General features: G+C 45.5%; 1 protein-coding gene across 4 annotated transcripts in view; it reads left to right on the forward strand.

Moving 5' to 3' along the window:
- The window catches only part of C6H14orf37 (chromosome 6 C14orf37 homolog), a 51,763-nt gene that overhangs the window by 24,532 nt on the left and 3,991 nt on the right, over positions 1-23,240 (forward strand). For 2 of the 4 annotated variants that reach the window (XM_021403095.1, XM_021403092.1), the window contains exons 6-7: positions 21,580-21,611; positions 22,861-23,109. In XM_021403095.1, coding sequence (XP_021258770.1) covers positions 21,580-21,611; positions 22,861-23,094 — 266 coding nt within the window. In that variant the 3' untranslated portion in view covers positions 23,095-23,109. Of the gene's footprint in view, positions 1-21,579; positions 21,612-22,860; positions 23,110-23,240 lie in introns of those variants that run through there. The other 2 variants (XM_021403093.1, XM_021403094.1) reach the window with 1 other exon arrangement.

The following is a 23,240-nucleotide window of genomic DNA, read 5'->3' on the forward strand; positions in this document are numbered from 1 at the left end:
TGGGATATGGCATAGCAAGGGAAGACCTGAAGAAAGGTGATGCTACCCAACAGAGTGCAAGATAAGGGCACACCAGAGAAGACAGGGCAGTGAGTTCTGCAGCTAGAACGTCATGACTTTGTATACTTCAGTTTGCAGATTATCAGCTTGATAGATTGCAGCAGATCCTGCAAAGTTACTGCAGATGCTTTGTTAAACATTCTCTAGGAGATAAATTGCTGTATACCCACAGTAGTCAATTTTGTCAGCCCTGTGTTTGATTCTGTCACGATTTTCTTAAATGGAGATTAAACGTTATTTCTTCTTGATTCTCCTTATTTTTTTTGTTCGGTAAGCACCAAACTTTTACAGTTGCCATTTTCCATCTTTAAAATTGCTTCACACATATCTCCTTCTCCTGAGGAGATATTCTGTCCTCTGGCCTTCAGAACTTTGAGATTTATCTCTAACATCCGTAGTACAGAAGAGCGAGAAGTACTGGAGTAGCTATACTCAGCTCAGTTATTATTGGGTTTACCTGGTCTGATGGCTGACACACGGAAAATCCCTGGAGAACAAGTAACTTGATCCAGGGGCAGCTTGGCAAAGCGAAGAGACAGTTTGGATTTTTGTAGTGGTTAGTGAAAAAATGCCAGAGAAACAATCATTAGAATGTCAATTCTGGGAAGTCAGATGGTCCTACATTACCTCCAGCTGAGCAAAAGCAATTTATATGCTTCAGTAACAAGGCTGTCAGTTTTTCAGTCTATCAGCTGAATCTCTAATCAGCAAGATTTAGACAAAAATAAAGCAGATGATGTTATCACAATGGAAGTTGGTCCTCCAAAGAACATTCTGATTATGGGCTCTGGTTCTGGAGAAGGAACATCTGAATATGCTTTGGGATCTCTGCTGGTGTTATAATGCTTTGTCTTTAGATGCAAAGGGCATCTTGGCAGAACTCTGGGACCTCTCTGCATTGTGGGAGATGACTTCAACTTTCCTCTGCTTGTTTGAGTTGTCCCTGGGTGGTGCATAGTAGGTGAACACAAACTTTGTGTCTGGAGAATATCAGAAGGGCAGGAAACTTGAGCTTTCTGGGAATGAATAAAAATGCATCATTTTTCCCTTCTTCCTCTTTTGGGGTGAAGTATTTATGCATTACAATGAGAACTCCCATTGGTTTAGATGATCTCAAACCTAATGAACAGTTTCTGGGTCCTCCTTTAGTTATTCCTCATGAATGTTAAAATAGATTACTTTTGTTGTACAACTCCATGGAGATCAAAGCCTTCTACTTCTGTGCTGGTGATAGCTGCTGTGACCATACTCTTTTCCCACTTCCTAAGAGTGTGTTTATGCTCTCTCTGTGTGTGGCAGCACCACCCCATCATTTTACAGACTACAAAGTAAGACACAGCAACTTATCTTGAACTAGTGTTGAACAAGGGAATGCTCCCAAGCTGCTTGTTAATGCCACAGTGTTTGCCTATCTTCCATGTCCCAGTGTCTGTAACTGGGAGCTCCTGCTGTCTGTAGTATGATAGCAGCAGGAGGACCAGGAAAATTTACTCAGCCTTTAATTTTGCTGCTCTGGGGTTTGCAGTGGTTTGTTTTGTGCATTCAAAATGTATGGAGTTGTTTGGAGCAACTGTGGCTTTCGCTTCTTGAGGCTTTACAAGGTTGTGACTTCTTGAATGTATGGCTCAAATTGTTGATGCAGGGGTTGATATGGTGGACTTTGGTTCTTTAAAATGTTGGTGGAGCCCATTGGTTGCTTATCATAGGCCACCACTAATATGAGGTAACATCTAGCTGTAGACAACCTTATTCCCTGCAGGAGCGTTGCACCAGATGACCATTAAAAATCTCTTCCAACTCAAACAGTTCTGTGATTCTATTTGAACCAGAAATCTTAACAGAGAAAACTCCGTTGTGCTCAAAATCATGTTCTATAGGCAAAGCAAAGGCACATCTCATATATACTCAAATCCAAGAATTTATTGCTAATGCAATTGTATTATTCACAGTCTAATTGTTATTAGTCTAGACATAATTATTTCTTTTTCTGTAAAAATAACTATGCAGTTAGAGTTGCCACACCCACACGTGCCTTTTCCTGGCTTTATACATCTCAGTTTGTTGTATATGGTGGCTTTTATCTATGTTAAATACTATATTTGTTTTACCCTAAATCAGTTTTGTCCTGATCTACATTTCTCTAGCTGAAGTCTGGTACATTGCTTACAGCCATGGTAGCCCCAGTGCCAGCACTGTATCGTATCTGTTTCTTATCATCCTATGCCTGTGCTTCTCAGCACAGCATCCTGTGTCTGGTTCCACAGCATTTCTTATTGGTTTCCATCTACCCTTGGAGATTCTGTACACAGTGGAGTTTGGACCATCTCTGTAGATGGGAAATTGAAGACATAGAGGTTATGAAGTGTGTCAGTTTCATTCTCAATATGCAGTTTCTAAAATTTATACCAAGTCTTTGTTGTGGCCAAAGAGCAGGCCCCAGCACTTGATCTTGTTGAACCTCATCCCATTGGCCTCAGCCCATGTATCCACCCTGTCCAGATCTCTCTGTAAGGCCTTCCTACCCCCAGGCAGATCAACACTTCCTGCCAGCTTGGTATCATCTGCAAACTTACTGAGGGTGCACTCAATGCCTTCGTCCAGGTCATCCATAAAGATATTGAAAAGGACAGGCCCCAGCACCGACCCCTGGGGAGCACCACTCGTGACCGGTCGCCAGCTGGATTTAACTCCATTGACTCTCTGGGCCCGGCCCCCCAGCCAGCTCCTTACCCAGCACAGAGTGTACCTGTCCAAGCCACAGGCTGCCAGTTTCTCCAGGAGAATACCCTGGGAGACAGTGTCGAAGGCTTTGCTGATGTCTAGGTAGACTACATTACTAGCCTTTCCCTCATCCACCAGACGGGTCACTCGATCGTAGAAGGAGATCAGGTTGGTCAAGCAGGACCTTACTTTCATGAACCCATGCTGACTAGGCCTGTTCCCCAGGTTGTCCTGCACATGCTGCATGATCTCCCTCAAGTCAGTCTGCTCCATAACCTTCCCTGACACCAAGGCTGACAGGCCTGTAGTTCCCCGGATCCTCCTTATGACCCTTCTTGTAGATGGGAGTCACACTGGCAAGTCTCCAGTCTTCTGGGACCTCCAGTTGTCCAGGAACTCTGATAGATGATGGAAAGCAGCTTGGCTATCACTTCTGCCAGTTCTCTCAGCACCCTCAGGCAGATCCCATCCGGCCCCATGGACTTGTGGCAGCCCAGGTGGAGTAGTAGGTCTCTAACTTTCCACCTGAATCATGGGGGGTTTATTCTGCTCCCCATCCGAGACTACCAGGTCAGGGAACAGAGTACCCCAAGGATAACAGGTCTGATATTTAAAGGCAGGTAAAGAAGGCATTAAGAACCTTAGCCTTTTTCTTATTCAGTGGTCGTGTTCCCCATCACATCCAGTAAAGGATGGAGATTCTCCTTAGCTCTCCTCTTACAGTTAATATATTTGCAAAAAGTATTTTGTTTTCTTGGCCCCACGGCCAAGTTGAGTTCGAGCTGGGCCTTTGCCTTTCTAATTTTTCTCCCTGCACATCCTAACAACTTATTTGTACTCTCCCCAAGTTAGTCATCCCTTCTTCCACAGGGAAGATCACTTCTTCCTTCTTTTTCTCCTGGAGCCTCAGGAAATCTCTCTGTTCATCCATACGGGTCTCCTTCCCCATCAGCTCACCTGGCAGCACAGGGAGATAGCCTGCTCCTGTGCCTTTAAGACTTCCTTCCTTCATATGCTCCTTGCCAGCTCCCCTTCCCTCTCCAAAGCAGTAACAAAGCTCCCACCATGAGTCTGGTGGCTGAATTTTACGTTTCTATTCCTCGTGAGGAATGTGCACTTTGTTTGGAATCACTTCTTTTTAACTGCTTTAAGAATTTGCTTGTGATCCCACCTTAATCCTGGAGCAGAACTGTATTCAATCAGGTTTGCTTTGCTAAAAGAAATTATGCATCCAAATGTCTTCTTCACAGCAACAATGTTCCTCTTCCCCGCCTTGTTTTGACATATGCTATTTCAACAGCTATTACATGCTATTATAGTGCCAGAGCAGCTCCCTAAAGAGAATCATTCACATCAGGGTTGGCCTTTTCCTTTTGTCGCATTTTGTCCCAAGCTGCTTTGGGGAATGTCTGCTGTGCTTTTACATCCAGCACAGGAATGCCAACGCAGCCCACGCATGTTAAGTGTGAGAAGTTGGCAGTGCCACATTCATATGTTGTCCTCACAGCAGAAATAAAGACCCAGAGAAGGGAATGGCAAGGAGTGAAACAGAAAATACGAGGCTTGGTTGGTCCTATCCAGCTCTGAATGCAAACGGCTGTCAGAAATGGGTGCAGTGAAGCTATTGTTTGTGATGAAAAAGCGTGTGCCTGCAGTTTGTCAGAAGGAAGGGGAAGGCAGCAGGGACCTTTCTACACATAAACCTCTAGCAGGAAACTCCAGTTTGATACTTTTGCTGGAATATATTGAGAAGTGGCTGCACTGTAACATCCTCAGATGCATTACTTTGAAACAGCAGCCCTGCTGTGACCTTTGGGTCTCTGGTTAAACCCATCTCAGACTAAGATTAGCCAAGCCCATTTGTTATTAGCCCTCAAATGCTGCCTTCTGGAGCTGGGGGCAGGTGTAGAGGGTTTTGCTCATGTGTGAGAGGGCAGGTTTGGCTATGCCCTCCTCCTTCCTGCCCACAAAACCTGTGGGATCCCACCAGCAGCTGAGCATTTTCACCTTCTCCAACTCTTTATCTCCATCCGTCTACTGACTGCAGTCTTGGGATGTACCTACCTCGAATTATAGAATCAGTAAGGTTGGAAAAGACCTCAAAGACCCCTGACCCAGCCCATCCCCACCATGCCCCCTGCCCATGTCCCTCAGTGCCACAACTCCATGGTTCTTGAACACTTCCAGGGATGGTGAACCCAGCACTCCCTGGGCAGCCTGTGCCAATGCATTACCACTCTTTCTGAGAAGAAATGTTTCCTAATATCCAACCTGAAGCTCCCCTGGTGCAACTTGAGGCTGTTATTTCTCATCTTATTGAGCATGGCTCAGTGTGCTACTCAATGTAATTTTTTTTTTTTGCCTTAATTAAGGGATGGGGTCCAGTATGGGCACCGCAGAGCCCAGCGCCGTGTGTGCACTTTAAGTGCATCACCAGATGCTGTCAGCTCCTTTGGGACAGTCTGTCCATCCCAGTAACTGTCAGCCCTCCTGTAACAGGAATCCTGGTGTCCTGGCTGTCTTTTTAATCTGCAGTAATCCAGTTCTTTCTCAAGTCTGCAGTTTCAGTGTGCTGCGGCATGTATCACATTCTAGAGTGCTTTGCCTCACCCTTTACCCTTCACTTTATATATGTCAGAAATCTTGGCTCCGTTTAGACAGAGGACAGGGTTTTCAGCCCTCTCTCCCATTGGGTTTCAGCAGTCACTTACCTCGATTGAAGAGTGTGGGCAGGCCAGCAGCTCTCCCTGGGTCAGAGTTATTAATTTTTGCTTTATGTGCTCGCCTAGGTGGCCTTTGCCTTGTACGAAGAGCCTTGTCCTTCTGCTGCAGAAATCACATTTATTTTCTAATAGCAGTATAGGCTGTGGTGCAAAAGATCTGTCTATTTTCATGGCATTTCAGCCCTCTGAAAAAAAAAAAAAAGGAATGTGAAGGTTCATTGACCTTGAATTGCCTCTCCTCTTCTGGGGATTTGCATCAGACACTGATCTTTTGGGTTAAAATATTGGCTCCAACTGCAGAGCAAGTAGGAGAAAACTGTAGGAAAAGAGCTCTTTGCAGCCAGTACCGCAGAGAGTGATGGCAATTTGTGGAGAAGATGGTTTTAAAATATTCCTCTCTAATGAGAATGTAGATAAGTTCTCTCTGTTTAGGCAGTGCAAACCAAGATGACTGATGCTAACCCTGCCTCCCCGCTGGTGCTGGTTCGAATTGAGATGACTTGAGGATCAAATGAGATCTAAGTTCCTTCCTGAAAGGATGCTCTCTCCTGATAAACAAATAAATCCTGCCCTGCCTGGGAGTGAGTTAGAGATCTGTATTGGAAATAAGTAAATTGGTTGGGTTTTTGGCTGACAATAAAATAATTATCTCAAACCACAAGCAGTTGGTGTTTTGCAGAAATGTTGGGTATCAGCTTTAATCACTGAGAGGGGTCGATATGGTGGGAATTATTAGAGGCTTTTGCTTTTTTTGTGTGTGTGTGTTTGAGTAACTCCTAATCACAACCTCATCCTAGCCTGGGATGTAATAAAGGATTCAGCAAAGCTGTTCCCAGTAACCTATCATTTCTTTTAATGTATTGTACTTGAGGCTTTATTAATGTGAAGCGAGGCCAGGAGCTCAACCAAGTTTCTCCATTGTTCTTTTCCCAAGCTGCTTTCCCACATCTCCCTTTCTTTGCTCTGACTGCTCAGGTGTTCACACAGACTGGTTTTCAAGTGTTGCATGCCTGGGTCTCTGATGCTCTTTCCTTGGCTCAAGGACAAGTCTAACGCCCGTGGAGGATCTCAGAGGGTCTTGATCACCTCCCTCTCCCCACACCACCCATATGACCTGACAGGTGAAATCCTATGAGGGAAATACCTTTCTCTTGGGCATTAGTATTTCTTTTATCTGTAAAAGTGGTTAAATGAAGTCTCTTTCTATTTTTCATTTGTAGGGAGTGTTGTGTAGAAGGTTGAGTGGAGCGTTAAACCTCAGTGCTTGTTGGGCACTCTCCCCTAACTGCTGCATGTTCCTGTTCCTAGGAGGTCTCCCAGTGCTGTCCTTGTGAGCATGGACCTGCATGTCCACTGCAGCAGCATCCCTTAAACCAGAGCTGGCATCCCCAAGTCTGAATCCTCCGCTGCAGGGATAGAGCTTTTCAGTAGTGCTAATTGACAGCAGCAATGATTAGTTATTAAGCGCTGAGTAGTCACTGATGTGTGGGCTCTGATGATGAATATGAGGGTTTAAAAAAACAGTGGAACTCATAATTCTTCATATATTCTGAATCTGCTTCAGACATCTGTTATAGTGTCCGCTCTTGTATCCCATTCCAAAGATACCAACAGCTGCAGAGAGGAGAACTGTATGGAGGATGTTACAGTAGGAACATGGGACTGGTGGGATGGGGGGAACAGAGGAAAAGAGAGCAAAATGACAGACATCATTTTGATCCTAAATACTCTGTGCCACTCTGTGCTCTGTGTGTAGAGCTGAAAAACGTATGTGGAAGAATAACCAAAGAATAACTGAAAGGAATAAGCAAAAGAATAAATGGGATTCTTTACAAGGAGGGAAGCATTGCTGTGTGACTGTCCCATCCCTAAGCTTTCCCAAAGCAGATGCTGTTGGACGCTGAGTTACTAACCAAGCCAGACCTTCAGTCTGACCTAGACTGGCTGTAAGCAGAGCCTGGTTTCCTCTGTTTCGTTGCTGCCAGTTTTACTGCTTTGTTATGTGACCTTGTGCAAATCCCTTCCTTCTGTTCCTGAGTCGTGATATCCATCAGTGGGCTGTTTTCACTCCTTCTGTGTTGGTGTATTGATTCAGGTTCTTTTGGGCAAATATGGTCTCTCTTTACATGTTTGTAGAGCATTTATTACAGGAGTGTGTCATCTCAGGTGGGCTTTTAGATGTTGCAATGATAAGAATAATTAATGATAAATTCCTCTTCTTTCTCCCTGTGTTATTTTTGCTGATAAACAAAAAATATTGATAGTTGCTGATCCAACACAGCCATTCTTATGTGATCATAGAATCATAAAGGTTGAAAAAGACCTCCAAGATCATCAAGTCTAACAGCCAACCCATGCCCCCTAAGCCATGTCCCTCAGTGCTACATCTCCACAGTTCTTGGACACCTTCAGCGATGGTGACTCCACCACTTCCCTGGGTAGTTACTTTTTGGTGCTCTTCCTTCAACACAAACTTTGCCTGAATTTCTCAGCAGTGTTCCAAGGAGAGAAATGCCTGAAACCAACTGCTTATGCTCGCTGCAGGGAGATGTAACTCAGTGACCACAGGTACCTTCCAAGGCGCTTATTGTGCAGTGTCTTTCAAGTACACAGAGCTCCACATAAAACACTTAAACTGAAATCAGAGGTGTGAGCCTGTTGATAATTTAGCTCAGGGCCCAAAGATGTGCAGTTGGGAACAGATATCAGTGAGCTGATGTCGTCCCTGTCCCTTGCTGAAGCTTCATTTTGTATGCTCTGCAGCTCTTATCAGACCTGGGCTGAGCTCATTTCCCTTGCAGCACAGGCAGCATCATATCTCGAGTCCTCAATGCAGAAAAGCTGGTGCCAGTAGCATGGAAAGTAGTGGCATTTTCAGGCTTGCTCTGCTCTGTTTCACAGTGTCTTGCTCACTGTTCACAAATATTGGGATGGAAAATTTTCTGTACACATAAAATGCACATGGGTTCCCACAGCTACCTCAGTTATGAGTCGTCCAAAAGCTCATCCATAAATCTGTGCTTTGTTGTTCCTTTGGCTTTGGTAGATCTCCTTGTTATCTTGTAGAAAATAATTTTGAAAAGGAGTCTTTAGCTCCTGTATGCCTCGGGGGAGTTCAAATAAATGTGGACAAATGGCATTTCTCAGTCAGTGGACAGATTTATAAATCGGGATGTTGTGATGAACTGGTTTAAGTCAGCAGTTCACCTGGTCCCTCCATCAAACCTCTAACCAGGTTTGAGCAGTAATTGCCTGAATCTATCAACCACTTCACAACATTACAGGACAAGCCAACAATTTGTCTTCCATGTTTAGGAGTAAATTTTGGAAGTGCTCTGTGAATTTACTGTTTCTGTACCTTCAAATAATTGCAGATTTTAGGTGATCCGAAGAGGTTTTGCTCATGCTGTGGAAAAAGAAACCTTTCCCCAGAAAATTCCCAGTGCAGAGCATTTGCTGTTATAAGTATAGAAAATGCAACTGTTTGAGGCCCAGAGCTCCACTGACCAAGAAGCTGTGATACTTCCAAAACAGACAAAAGAAAACTCTGGTTCCCAACCTTTTTTGGCTTTGTGTATTTCTCAAATGTTGGTGTTGGATAACAATTTCTGTCTCAGGGAAGGCTATTAGTGTTGGCTTTGAGATTAGAGCTTGCTCACTGACTGGCTTGCAGGATTTAGTGAAACCTGTTGGAAGATAAGCAACCAGCCCCCTGCTAGAAGTCTGATGAAACGTCTGTGTCTTTCTCCAGGCTGATTACTTTTAGCATGTAATGTGGAGATTTACCTGCATGCCAGGAGACGAAAAATCCTGGCAAAGGTCCTTAAATAGTTCGTTGTGCCTTCTCCTGCTGCTGCATCTTGTCTTTTTTGACCTTTGTTGCATCCGCATTCCTCATGGGTGATGCTGCATCCTACAGACCTCTCAAACTGGAGGTGAGAGTTGCCCTCCGTGAGTTCAGATAAAGATCTCCCTACAAGTGAGTCTCTGTGTATGATGGTGTGCGTGGGCCTGACACATCCCATCATTTGACAAGGACCTGAGGGTCTCAATAGGAGTGAGAGCCCTACAGATAGTAATGGGTCTTGGGAGAAGAACACTTCGAGCCCCAGCCCTCTTCATGTCTCAACTGATGGGTGTGAAGCTGCTGATCAATTTGTGAAAGATGAGACATGCCCAGTGCATGGGGCCATGGAAGAGGGGAAAATTTGGAGCTTTGGTGTGTTGGCATATGTGTGTCAAGGTGAGCTGGGGAGGTAGTCATCAAGAGCAAATAGAATCACAGAATCACCAAGGTTGGAAAAGACCTCCAAGGTCATATAGTCCGACCATCCGCCTACCACCAATATTTTCACACTAAACCATGTCCATTAGTACCATATCTCCATGGTTCTTGAACACCTCCAGGGATGGTGACTCCACCACCTTCCTGGGCAGCCCATTCCAGTGCCTGACCACTCTTTTGGACAAGACATTTTTCCTAATACCCAGCCTGAACCTCCTCTGGCACAACTTGAGGCCATTCCCTCTTGTCCTATTGCTAGTTACACAGGAGAAGAGGCTGACCCCCACCTCACCACAACCTCCTTTCAGGTCATTGTAGAGAGCGATAAGGTTTCCCCTGAGCCTTCTCTTTTCCAAACTGAACAATCCCAGTTCCTTCAGCTGCTCCTCGTAAGACTTGTGCTCCAGACTTCATTGCCCTTCCCTGGACGTGTTCCAGGGCCTCAATGTCTTTCTTGTAGTGAGAGCCCCAAAACTGAACACAGTACTCACGGTGCGGCCTCCTCAGTGCTGAGTACTGCTCCTGCTAGCAACACTATTTCTTACACAAGCCAGGATGCCATTGACCTTCTTGGCCACCTGGGCACACTGCTGGCTCATGTTCAGCTGACTGTTGAATAACACCCCCAGGTCCATAACCTTCACAGTCTTCCAGCTACTCTGCCCAAGCCTCTAAGTGCTGCCTGGGGTTGTAGTGGCCAAAGTGCAGAACCTGGCTCTTGGTCTTGTTGAACTTCATCCCATGGGCCTCAGCCTGCGCAGATCCCTGTGAAGTGTCTTCCTATCCTGAGGCAGATTGACACTTCTTCCCAGTTTGGTGTCATCTGCAATAGAGTGGATATAAGGAAAAAAAATTTTACAATAATGATAGTGCAGCACTGGCACAGGTTGCCCAGCAAGGTGATGGGTGTCCCGTCCCTGGGGACACCCAAGGTCAAGCTGAATGGGGCTCTGAGCACCTGATGGAGCTGTAGGTGTCCCTGTTCACTGCAGGAGAGTTGGACCAGATGGCCTTTAAGGGTCCCTTCCAACTCACACAATTCTGTCATTCAATGAAATGAGGTATATGTGTTGTTGGAATGCCAGTATATGTGAATTCAGTTCTTCAGTATATCTGCTCTCCTTTAAAACCAGTGTACAATCAATCCACAACAAAAATAAGCTTAGAAATAGTCCTCTGCTTATGCCTTCCTTTGGGCTTGTGAGTAACTTCTTTGTCTGTATGTCTGTTTCTGCAGAGTTTGCCTTCGTAGGGAACCTAGCCCAACATTTGTCAAGTGAACAGAAAACTTTCAGTTCTGTTTCATGGGCTTTGGAAGCTGTGCAGTGGCCATCGGCCTTTAGATGGTAAACATTTGCTGCTACTTTGACAGCAGATTTGGTTCAGAAGCTTTATCCTGATAATTTCATAAAGGTTCTTGTATGTCAGATTGTATCTTTGTTATTTGAACAGATGATGGCAGCAAAATCAGGAGCTAATTCAGAGAGGCTCATATTCCAAAATGTCTTCTTACAGCCACATCTTATCACTGTCCTAATCAGAGGGTGGTCTCTGACCATTTCCAATCAGAGTAATGCCCTTTCAGTGTAAGTAAATTGTTAGAGATTATCTAAATCTGCTTGGAGAAACAGCAGACCCGTTCATTTCAGAGCAGAAAGACTGGGACAAAAAATGCCACAAAACATCCTCTGACAACTCACTGATTTTGTATTAAGGGATTTTGAAGGCTGAGAACGCTGTTAGTGTAAACAGCACAAGGACATCCTAGCCTGTTCAGTGCATCCCTGTCCTCCTGGGGAGATTTTTCTTCTAAAAGTCAGGCTTGAGTGGGACCAGGGAGCTGGCATGCAGGTAGCTAGCTGATCTAGTGAAAGAACTGGAAAATGCAGATAAGAGTTGATCTGAGCATAAATTAACCCTTTCACTTGTAGGACCGAGCAGAGCTGGCTGGAGGGTGATGATTTTACAGTGCGTGCTGTGTGGCAGCAAACCTCAACAAGATTTTGGGATGTTTGTTTGTCCGCAGAGCCTCATCCGTAACTATTGATGGGCACTGCCCTTGAACAGCCATAGCAATTAATCTAGGAGGACCCAGGTTAGAGCACAAGGCCAGAAGGATGTGGAGGTAGGGCTTTCCACCATCAACCCTATGGAGCCAGGCCTGATCTTTCAGGAGTTGAATTTGGCCTCACATTGTTTTGAAACACCGAACAAAAACAGTCCTACCAGGGTGCATACCTTGAAGTTGCCAGTCCGGCCATATAACAAAATTGCTTCTCCAGTGCCTTTCAGAGAGTTTTCAGTTTTGAGATGAGATATTTCCCCCTCTGAAGGCTAAGAAGGGAGCTGGCTCGTCCACCTTTGTCTACCAGGTATTCATGTGGCTCCTTTTTTGGATAACCCATCATCAGACTGTCATGCTCTGCCTCCTAGGAGAGTTTTCATCAGCCAGCCTGGCTTCATCCTCAGCCAACACAGGCTCACTGAAACCATTTTGGTTTGATTGTCATCATGTGTCTGAGTCATCATTGCTGAGAAAAATCCACTGACTTGTAACACTCATTGCCTCTCGTGACCCAACTTTCAATAAGAAGCTTTGCTATTAGCTGAAGGGGAAGTGTCATCTGGATAATTGTGTTATGACATTAAAATAGAGCTTCAGGTCAGACTGGCAGAACTCTGCGCTGGTCTGAACCTCTCGGTGTTGAAATGGAAATTCTGCTTCTCAGGTGAAGGGCTGTGTCTGTCCTAAAGAGGTTTGCCCCTGCTTTCTCCACTGGCTTTGGCTCCTTCTGCCTCCTTTGGGCTGTAAATACCCAGATCTGCATACCTCACATCTGGATTCCCAGTCAATAAATGAAGGTAACGTTGCTTGTTTATATTAGGGAGCTGTTGTGAATGCAGTTAATAAAGCTGCAAAGTAGTGGAAGAGCTGAATATCATTAGGTAATGAGACCTCATTTGCAATAAATGGTATGAAAAATGATTTCTTGCAACGGATAACACATTGTTGTGGGTTTTTAGCCTAATTGTAGGTACTTGATTCTAATTTGTCATTTGGCATTTCCATGTTAATGAAGAGTTTTGGATATAGTTACTGCATTTATGGCAAACACATTATCAATACATGCAAAGCTTTGGCTTCTTTAGAAATAGAAGAGCTGAGTAATTATCCTCATTGTGCAGCTCTGGGGGAGGCTCTACCAGCACTAGTGTCCAGCTCCCTCTGCAGTGCAGGATGCTTCACAAAGAGGCTGCTCTCATTAGCCCCGTTCTGCACCTGGGGATCTGAGCTACAGGCACACAAAATAACTTGCCCTGGGCACTCAGCAGAGCTCCTACTGCCCTGGAGCCCAGTCTGAACTGCTGCTTCTGGGCTGCATCTTTCCTTTATTGCCTACAAAGCAGAACCTAGCTGGAGCCAGCTTTTCAGTTGGCACTAGGCTTCCAAGCTTGTTCTGCTCAGTGATAAAGCAGATGTTATCATCGTCAAGGGTGGGGCTTGTGTCCCCATTTTTCATTGTAGTCAGTGCTGTATTAATACTTAGAGATGCATCAAATCCTGTTGCTTAATTTCTAGTTTGTAGAATCCTAGCATGACAGAATCACAGAATGGATTGTGTTGAAAGGGACCTTAAATCCCCCCAGCCTCAACCCCCTGCCATGGGCTGGGTGACCCCAGCAGCTTAGGCTGCCCCTGGCCCCATTCATGGCCTTGGGCACCCCCAGGGGTGCGGCATCCACAACTTCTCTGGACAACCAGTTTAGCCTGCTCTTACTTGAATTCATGGGATGTACACAGAGGACTTCCCCCCACTTCACATACTAAAAATTTAGGATAGTGGCGTTCATTCAAAATGCACTGCAGCAAGTGGAAGGCATCATTCATGCTACCTTGGCCTGATACTGTCTGTCATTACCTCCCCGTCTGCCTTCCTTCCAGGCACGAAGCCTTTCTGAGCTCGAGCTCTCCTGGAGCTCTGGGGCTGATCAGCAGCCTCCTGGGTACCTGGCTTTCCTGCGACCTTCTCAGTGACCTGCCCTCAGAACAGAGCCAGAATTTCCTGAATTTTTCTGGTTTCTAGTGAATAAAATCTCCCAGTGATGGAGGCCATTTGTAGAGAGTGAGAATAAATCACTGGTGAGTGTAAACACACTTGGAAGATCTACATATACCTCATTTCATTGAATGATAGAATTGTGTGAGTTGGAAGATCTCACACTTGTGAGATCCTACAATTTCCATGTCCTCTCTCTATTGCTCTGCACTTACTCTCTTTGCAGTTTTCCTAGGGGCCATACCCATAGGCCTGATGCAAACATCACCAGGGGCTGGGAGAATTTTTGAGAAAACGCATTCACTTCCTTTGCCTACTGAAACTACTGGATTTTTCTTCTCTTCTTCCCCAGCTGGATAAAGACGCTTCACTTACTGGAACTTGAGCTTGTGGTTTTTGCCATAAGTGGAAACGGGTATTAACCAGCTGGGGCTTAATATATAGCCCAAGTCTTCAGCCAGGTTTATGTTGACCTCTGTGGACAGTTGGTACGGCATTATGCAAATTAAATAAAGCAGTGTCTTTTCATGGACTCTTCATTAGCACCCGGTATGAAATTTGGATAGGCTCACACTAATGAGTAGCAGTAGTGTTATCACCTCCTCCCTGGTGCTGGGCTTCTCCTGGTGGCACGCACAGTTCTGTTGACGTTATTGAAGGCTCCAGTGGACCCTACAGGCATATCATGTGGCAGCATACCTGGACAGGGCACGTTTTCTGGCAGAAATGCTGCAATTCTGCTGAAGCTAGTGGAGTTTCACCACTGAGGAGGAGGCTGAGTTTGGTCTGTTATCCCAGTCCTGCAGCAGAATTGTACAGAAACAGAGAAACAAAACATTAATGTATGTACCCTTAGTATTCCCATGGTAAGGATACTAAAAGGAGTAACAGAGATTAATTTATTTTCCTGTGGTTCTACAAGAAGTCAATTGCAGGGCTATCGAACCAGTGTCAGGAGCCATAAGCCCGTTTGGTGTTGCAGCACAAGGGCATTGCATCGCACTGAGAATCGATGCAAAAGGAATGTGGGATCAGCCTTCTTTTTTGTTACCAAATATGGGCAAATACATTTTCCTTTGGAGACTAAGTGCACGATGCTCAGTCTGCTGTTGTTCCTTTGAATTTGCATGAAAATGAGTCTTTGAGATAATCAGATTTTATTCCTAGCGTCCAATCGATGCTCAGGGCTTTGTGGTTTAATTACTAGAATAATAGTTTGCTGAAAACAGTTCAATATCTACTTTTTTCCTTTGAAAGCCAACTGCATCATTTTTATTTCCAACCATTTAGCACTTTATTGATCTTTGTGTCATTTCTTGACGAATGCTGCATCTTTCCAGCCAAAATAAAGGCCAGATCTTGAAATAAGAAAAATAAATTATTTGTCTTAAATACAAAAATGGAAAATGCCCCATTTCAGTATTGCTTGCTGCAGGCAGATCATTCATATGGTGTCCCCAGGAAAAATGATTCTGAAAAGTACATTCGCTCCATATAGAAGGAAAAAACAACGAAGCCAAGAACGTTTTCAGAGCCTGATGATTATTAGACTTAAACTGAGACACAGAGGGAAGTTTTGCAGTTTAACTGTTGCTCTTCTAAGAAAGATAAGAAGGTGTTAGGGGGACATGGAAGTCTGTGTGGCTTGCATTTAGAGAAAGGTGAAGTGAAGGGTGGATTGAGAAGCGGCACAGAGCAATCATAGAATCATTTGAGTTGGAAGGGACCTTAAAAGGTCATCTTCTCTTCTACAAACAGGGACACCCACAGCTCCTTCAGGTGCTCAGAGCCCCATCCAGCCTGACCTTGGGTGTCTCCAAGGACAGAGCACCCACCACCTCTCTGGGTAACCTGTGCCAGTCTCTCACCACCCTTACTGTAAAAAACTTGTTCCTTATATCCAGTCTCAATCTCTCCTCTTTTAGTTTGAAACCATAACCTCTCCTTGCTGTACATGGCAGGAACACGTGGCCTCAGCTGGAGGTTTTGAAGGTACTGGGCCAAATATCAGCGCCTGTTGCTCTGCTGTTGTCCTGCAGCTGCACTGGGATGCTGGTAGAGCAGAGGGAAGATGTACAGGGCTATCTCTGCCTTTTTTGCTCCCCTTTTCACAGCATCCAGTTTTAATTTGCCAAAAGGTAGCAGTCTTTCCAAGATTATGGAGAATGATGCTGGGTTGAGGAGTGGAAAATTGGCTTGTTGAAAAGTGGGCATTAAAAAGTAGCTTGAGATGAATTTCCATTTTATTTGTTTTCTACTAGCTTATGGGGTTAAATCTGACAGTTTTAGCACAGACTAAACCACTGATGATTTTAAGGCACTTGGTGCCAGAAAGAGCTAAAAGAGTGGCTTATAGTTTTTTTACTGGGGGACACTTCTTTACTCACGAGTGGTGACTTTTCAGCTGTAATAACCTAAGATAGCTTCTGCATGTAGTTTATTTACCTACTGCAATCCAATTAGTACTACAGAAGTATGGCAAGTGAGATCAGCTAAAGCAGAGTGGGTTCTTGCTGCTGGTAAGTCCGCATGTCTCTGCAGGAGTTGTGCAGAGTGGAGAGAACCTGCCCCAGTGTGGGTGCTGGCAGAGGCACTGCCATTCCCATAAGCAACACTTGCATCTCATCTCCCAGAGCGCGTGTAGTTCTGTCCGCCGTGCCATCCCATAAATGTTTAATTGTACAGTGTATTGTGACAGCCTGCACGCAGCAGCATCCTGCTGACGCCTTGCACTCTTTGGATGCTGAGAGCTTTATACCTTCACTGCGCTTGAATGTCTTGTGCCTGCCTGGGATCACTGAGGGAAAGACTAAGAGCTCATCTAAGCCAGCAAGTGACTGCAAGGCACCACAGAACTGAGTTTACAAGGAAGTGCAAAGGCTGAAAGGCAGTGCTGTTGCCAGCCTCAAAGATCAAGGCGGAAAATGGCTGAAAAAGGGCAAAATCAGGAGAAAGCAGACTGCGTGCCGTGGAAGTGGCAGTGTCGAAAGCATCTTTGTAGTAGAGGCAGGAGTTAGGAAGTGCACCTCAGCTTCTGCTTGCTGGGTGTACAGGGCTATTTCTCCACAGCTTCTCCCTTTCTCTCCGTGGCTGTGGCAGAAATTCATCAGAATTCTTGTCAAGTAGAAATAGTTTTTCTTCTGGAATTAAAAATGTGCTGCCTTCCAGCAGAATGCCATTTTCTCTGTTATTTATTTGTGCTTGTAAGTAAATTGGCAGTTGTATTTTCTAAGGAAAAGGAGCTGATGCAGCCTTGTGCCATTAAGTTGTCAGAGCTGAGCAGACGAAGCACGGAGCATTTCTGCAAAATTGCTCTCTCTACTCTCATTTAAAAGCAAGTTTTACCTGCAAGAGAAAGAGATGAAATCTGTGACGTGTAGAATGGATTGCCCGATGTCTCCAGACTGATTTAAAGCAATCGATCTATTCTTTATTTTTAAGGCTTTAAGATCTGGGCAGCTTGGGGTTGGTGCATGATTTTGTGCTCTGGAGCACAGCAAAGAGACTGAGCAGGAGGAGCATGACATGCCGTCCTTCAGGCCTTGCCTCTGCCCTTTGGAGTGTGTATGGAAACTTGGGTGCCACGCTTTCAAAAGTAGTTGCTGTGTTTGTGGTGGAGAACTGTTAAGAGGGAAGGTGCTGGATGTCCAGATCACTATCAACACGTTCTGGGATGAAGATGTGATGGCTGGGTGTGAAAATACAGCGAGGTGTGCAGGTCAGAGGGAGAATGTGCTGTTTTGTCATGGAAAAACAGAATTGCTTTAGATGATAAAAAAAGGAATATGATGAAAACAAGCTGATAAAGTGGAAACTGAAGTGAGAAGATAAAATAGCAGGGCATTCAAGAGAAGAAGGGAGAGCTGGAACTGATGGGGTGAGGGCATGAATTATTGATTGTGATCTTCACCAGTAGGATGTCTTTGCATTTTCTTATCTTGGGAAGGGAGGGAAAAAACGAGAAGTGAACAGAATTATTAAGCAACTTTATCATGGTGTTGGAGTGGATAATTAGGCAGTGAGGATTACTCCCAGTTGTCAAAGCATGCAGCCTGGAGGACTTGTGCTGGTGCTTTGCAGCAGGTTTGAAGTGAGAGTTGTGCTCTCACTTCATTCGAGAGGCCTGGCCAGTGGAGAAGAATGTACTTGAAGATGAGCAGTCCTCTGAATAGCAGCAAGAAGTGAGGCTGTAAGCAAAGGCCACCTGTAAGGATTGAGGGAAGGGAGAGCGCGGGCAGCTTCCCAACCTATTCCTCTTCAATTCTCTGTTGTAAGTTAAACCTGATCACTCCCTCTTTCAAAAGGAGCCCTGAAAAAATAGCAGCAAATGAGCAGCTTTGTGTATGCTGGCTGAATCCAAGCTTATAGGGGATGCAAAGCTGCGGGACACAGTGGAAAGCTGAGGGGTGGGGAAACATGGTCAGAAATACCTCAGAGAAGAATAATCTGTAGTCTCAAATTGCCTGTTTTGTCCTCTGAAACCACAGATCAAATCAGTGGGAGAAAGCCCTGGACGGGCATGTGAGACGTAAGGAGCTGGAAGGGTTTGCTCGTGGGTCTTCTTGACTCTGCCTTTGGGCTGGAGTCCTCCAAGGAATCATAGAACTGATTGAGTTGGAAGGGACCCCCAAAGGTCGTCTAGCCCAATTCCCCTGCAGTGAACAAGGATGTAAGGAAGACATAAGGAAGAGCCGTTCCTGCACCACAGGCAGCAGCCTACCTCGTCCAATGAGCACAACGTCCGTAGTGTTGACCCTGTGGCTTCTTAATGTCTGCCTGCACACTTTTGAGGGGTAAAAAGGGCTAAAAATAGCACCATGCATCTGCAACTGAACTCATCCCTGCTGCTCAGACTCCGGTTCCAGCTGTGCTCCGTGTTTGGGGCCTGTCATCCCCTGTGCTGCCCAGGCTGACCTGTGCTGATAATCTTAAGCTAGATGATGTTTAAAATTAATTTGAAGAGATGCAGACATTATATAAATCACTGAGGAAATGTCAGATTACACATGCAATTTTCAGAAGTGCTCCACGGTGGTCTGACTCAGCTCCCTGTGAAGCTCGGGGCTCAACATTAATCCGAGGCAGAGTCTGTGCTGGTCGCTATCCTCAAAAAGCCATGGGAGAGGAGCAAGCACTGCAGACCTGTAGGAGTGACTTTACACCCAGAGACTGATGCCATTTGTGCAGGACACTGCGTGGTCAGGGAAGGAAAAAAAAAAAGAGGATGAAAAATACATGGAATAGAGTATTTGTCAGCAATTATTTGCTTGGCCTCATTGCCAAGTCACCTGGTGTTCTTGGAGAGCTTTTTGTTTCTCTGAGAACTTGCCATCCATAGTGTTCCTCTTCCAAGACCAACTTCAGAATACTCATTATGTATAATTATGCCAAAGGAGAGGCTGCAGTCTGGAATCAATTGATGGCAGCTGTTAAGCGTAAATATAAATCCCGACTTGATCCCCACATTTAGCATCCACATATATGTGAATAATTAGAACAGAAAGTGCTTGGTTTTCACGACACAGTGGCTTGTCATTTCCTCAGAGATGTTAAAATTGTTCCGTGCATGAGTAGCATTGAAAGTGTTTGTCACACAAAGCAAACTGGTGCACGCTGACTCGTCACAAGAGCCAGCCAGCAGCTTGTGGCCATGTGAGAGCATCTCACAGAGCCGTTCAGCGTGGCACAAACCATGTCGTGTTGTTCTCAGGCTGATTCCTGAAGGTGTCTGACATGTGCTCTGCCTTGCTGGAAACAAGGTCGGTTTTAATAATAGGCAATTGTATAAATAGCAAATGTGAATCTGTGCCGTAGCATCTGTGGGTCCCATCGGACATGCTGATGTTGTTTCGTGGAGCAGAGGGGAACGAAGCCAGAATTTGTATTTGTTGAAAGCAGAGTATTATTAGATCATGTCCCCGGTGGAACTAGCAGCTCCTACATGCGAACTGTCAGAGGTACTCCAGAGTTAATTGCTGCTTTAGAGGCACCGTTGTTCAGCTGCGAGAAAGTGGGTTGACTATTGACGAGATCACCGATCCAGTGTAATTACTGTGGAAGCCATATAAAAACAGGCTTTGTGCTTAGCTGGAGCTGTGGCCGTGCACCGTGCATGCACTGTGGGGATGCACTGTACGTGTGCACCAACGACATCCATCAAGATCTTCCAAGCACGCACTGTGATGTTGAAGCTGTGGCTGTTATTGTGTGTCCTTGACTCACAGTCACCAGTCCTCCTGGTATACGATGCAACAGTATCATGAATAAATGAGAGTCATCAGAAGGCTCTTCGGCAAGAGTTTTTGGGATGGTTTCCTTTGGTTTGCATTATTTGTGGTTTTAAGAAGAATTCTGGTTCCTTAAAACTTGTTAACGTTTTTAGTTTATCATAGAATCATAGAATCATAGAATGGCCTGGGTTGAAAAGGACCTCAAAGATCATCGAGTTTCAACCCCCCTGCTGAGTGCAGGGTTGCCAACCACTAGACCAGGCTGCCCAGAGCCACGTCCAGCCTGGCCTTGAATGCCTCCAGGGACGGGGCATCCACAACCTGCCTGGGCAACCTGTTCCAGTGCGTCACCACCCTCTGTGTTTAGTTCACTGGTGCTGACATGTGGGCTGAGTCTTATTACTTCCTAACCACTGTTCTTCTTGGTATTGTATGTGAGGCATTAGAAAATGATCTGCTGATGTTCCTACTGCTGCACCTTCACCACTGTGCTGTCGTTGCAGAAGGATGGCTCCCCTTATGACACACGTGTATACCAACATGCAAGCCCTAATGTTGCTAACTAAAGCTTGGAAGGGAGGTCCTATATGAGGCAGGCTTGGAAATAGAGCCTCCCTCCATAAACAGCGTGTTCCATTTGGGATCTAACATACCCTGGGGGTAATAACCCGCTGAAGGATATGAGTGCATCCAAGGTTCCACTTGTGTCCCCATGGAGTAAGAGATCCTTGCCCAGGGCTTAAAGCACAGTTGCTGAACCCTGATACCTCTAACTCATTTCTTGACTATCTCCTATGAGTAGGAATTCATTGAAGCAACAAGTGATGCCTTAAGTGCTCAGTGTTTTGTCTTCCATGCAGAGCAGACAAATGCAGAACCGGTGATGGAGTCACTGAGTCGTGCACTCAATGCCAGGCACCTGCAGTTCTTTGTTATCAGCTTCAGATTTCCTCCCCAAGCAAATGCCATTAAAGACTTCTAATTCTTGGGTATCCCATTTCATGGGACTTTTACGGACTGTTAGGAAATGAAAGTGTCTGTGATGGCAGTACGAATTTCGTTGGTTTGGTATTTTCAGCCCCTCCAGCACTCTCCCTGTCTTCAGATGGTACATGGTGGCAAGCCAGAGCAGGCAGTGGCTGCTTGCAGAAAAGCAGGGCTGCAGAAGACATGGAATAATGCCTTCTTCGGTGTCAGCACAGGCTTATGCCTAACAGAGGATAGAGATCTGCGTGGAGGAGGCAAGTGAAGGAGACAGCCTATGCTGTAAGGCTATCTCCTGGTCTGACATCCCAGTGCGTGGATGAGAAGTGCTAGTTCGAAAAGAGTTTCTCTTGTTGATTTGCTGCATTTTCTCTTCTTCGTGAACGAGAAGAGTGGAAATCTAATGAAAAATGTTATCAGCTTGTCAAGTTAATTAGTGTCTATTTCAATTCTATGATTATTATCTGTTATTAATATAACTAAGGTGATTATAACTTTTTTTTGGTCTTCTTTTTCAGTGAGAAGCTGGATGGAGAAGCTGAAAGATAAGGTATGAGGCTCAGTGTTTCTCTCAATGACTTTCAAAGCAGAAACATTTTTACTTGCAGGAATAAATAAGCTTTTGCCAGTGCAGTTCGCTATATCTGCAAAGACGACTGGGAAGGAGCTTAGCATTTCCACTGGGAGACAGTGAACCAGCTGCTGCTGTTGTGTAGATTGGTGTAAATCCACAGCATACCACTGACAGGTAGCTAAGAGCAGGACAAAAGACAGGAGCGTTGGATGGACTTCTCTGCACCAGACGGTCACTTTCTCTTCTAACTACCTGAGTTACTTTTTTATTGCCCTCTAAGTTTCCCCCACCCCTTTTCTCTCAGCTCAAAGCTTGGCTCTGGCTGTGTGCTGCAGCATCACCTCGGGGCCAGACCTCTCCTGCCCCATGTGCAGGAGGAGCTGCCACGTCCTAGAAGGAGAGGGAGTAAACATAGGGCGACTGAAAAGATACCTGACCCTGATCTTTTCTCCCTGACATTATGGAGCAGTGGTATGTGGAATAATGAGTTGTACCAGCCACAGACAGATAAATTTTCAGGCTCTGCTACCCTGTGGCAAATATTAACATTTTGAAATGATCACGAAGCCTTCCAGATGCTTTGTTGATGACAGTAAAGCAATGAAGCTGGAAATGAAGTGACAGGAGTGTTTCAAAACAGTAATATTTTGTGGCTCAGTAGGACTTAGGAACTCTTCAACAGGATCAGGGACAATACAGATAAAAACACGAGGAATGAATAACTCTGGCCCCTGAAAACACGTAGAATCATCGAATGGTTGGGTTGGAAGGGACCTTAAAGACCATCCAATTCCAACCCCTGCTGTGGGCTGGGTGCCCCCACCAGCTCAGGCTGCGCAGGGACCCATCCGTGGCCGTGAGTACCTCCATGGATGGGGCACCCACAGCTTCTTTGGGCAGCCTGTTCCAGTGCCTCACCGCCCTCTGAGTAAAGAATTTCTTCCTAACATCTAACCTAAATTTCTCCCCTTTTAGTTTAAAGCCATTCCCCCTTTTCCCGTCACTGTCTGCCTGTGTAAAAAGTTTGTCCCCCTACAGGGCCGAGTTTGAGCAGATTGTCACCCAGTGAGCAAAGCCCTCCCACATGATCCCTACCAAATTTCAGCAGCACCAAATATGAAAAGAAAGAATGGGTCTGGGTGTCAGTTTTCCAGGACTGAGGAGTGAAAGGGTTGAGGAGGGTTTGTGCCCAGCCCTCGTTGAGTTGGTTTTCTGCCCATAATAGGAACAAGGCATGTCTAGTATCAACTTTGCTCATAGCAGAGCATCCTGGCCTGGGATTCAGCCAGATCGAGCGTTGCAAGGACAGAGAATGGTTTTCCTGACAAAGGTAAAAAGCAGACACCGAAGCTGGTTGGGTGCCTGGAGGGAATGCAGCATGCACATGGGTCACCTGCTCACACCAGAGCTACCCAGCAGCACCACGCGAGCTAGGGGGCATCGTGTGCCTTCTCACTGAAGCCGTGTATTTCACTTGGTTTCTTGTTGGCTACCTTTTTATGTCCCCACGAGGGGGGTGCATGCTCCAGTCTCCAGCAGAGCTGCTGTGCAGGGTCTGATCCTTTGCAGCGTTGGTATAACCGGGGATCTGCTAGTGTGCACCAA

Source organism: Numida meleagris, chromosome 6, assembly GCF_002078875.1.
Source record: "Numida meleagris isolate 19003 breed g44 Domestic line chromosome 6, NumMel1.0, whole genome shotgun sequence".
Classification (NCBI taxonomy): Eukaryota; Metazoa; Chordata; class Aves; order Galliformes; family Numididae; genus Numida; species Numida meleagris.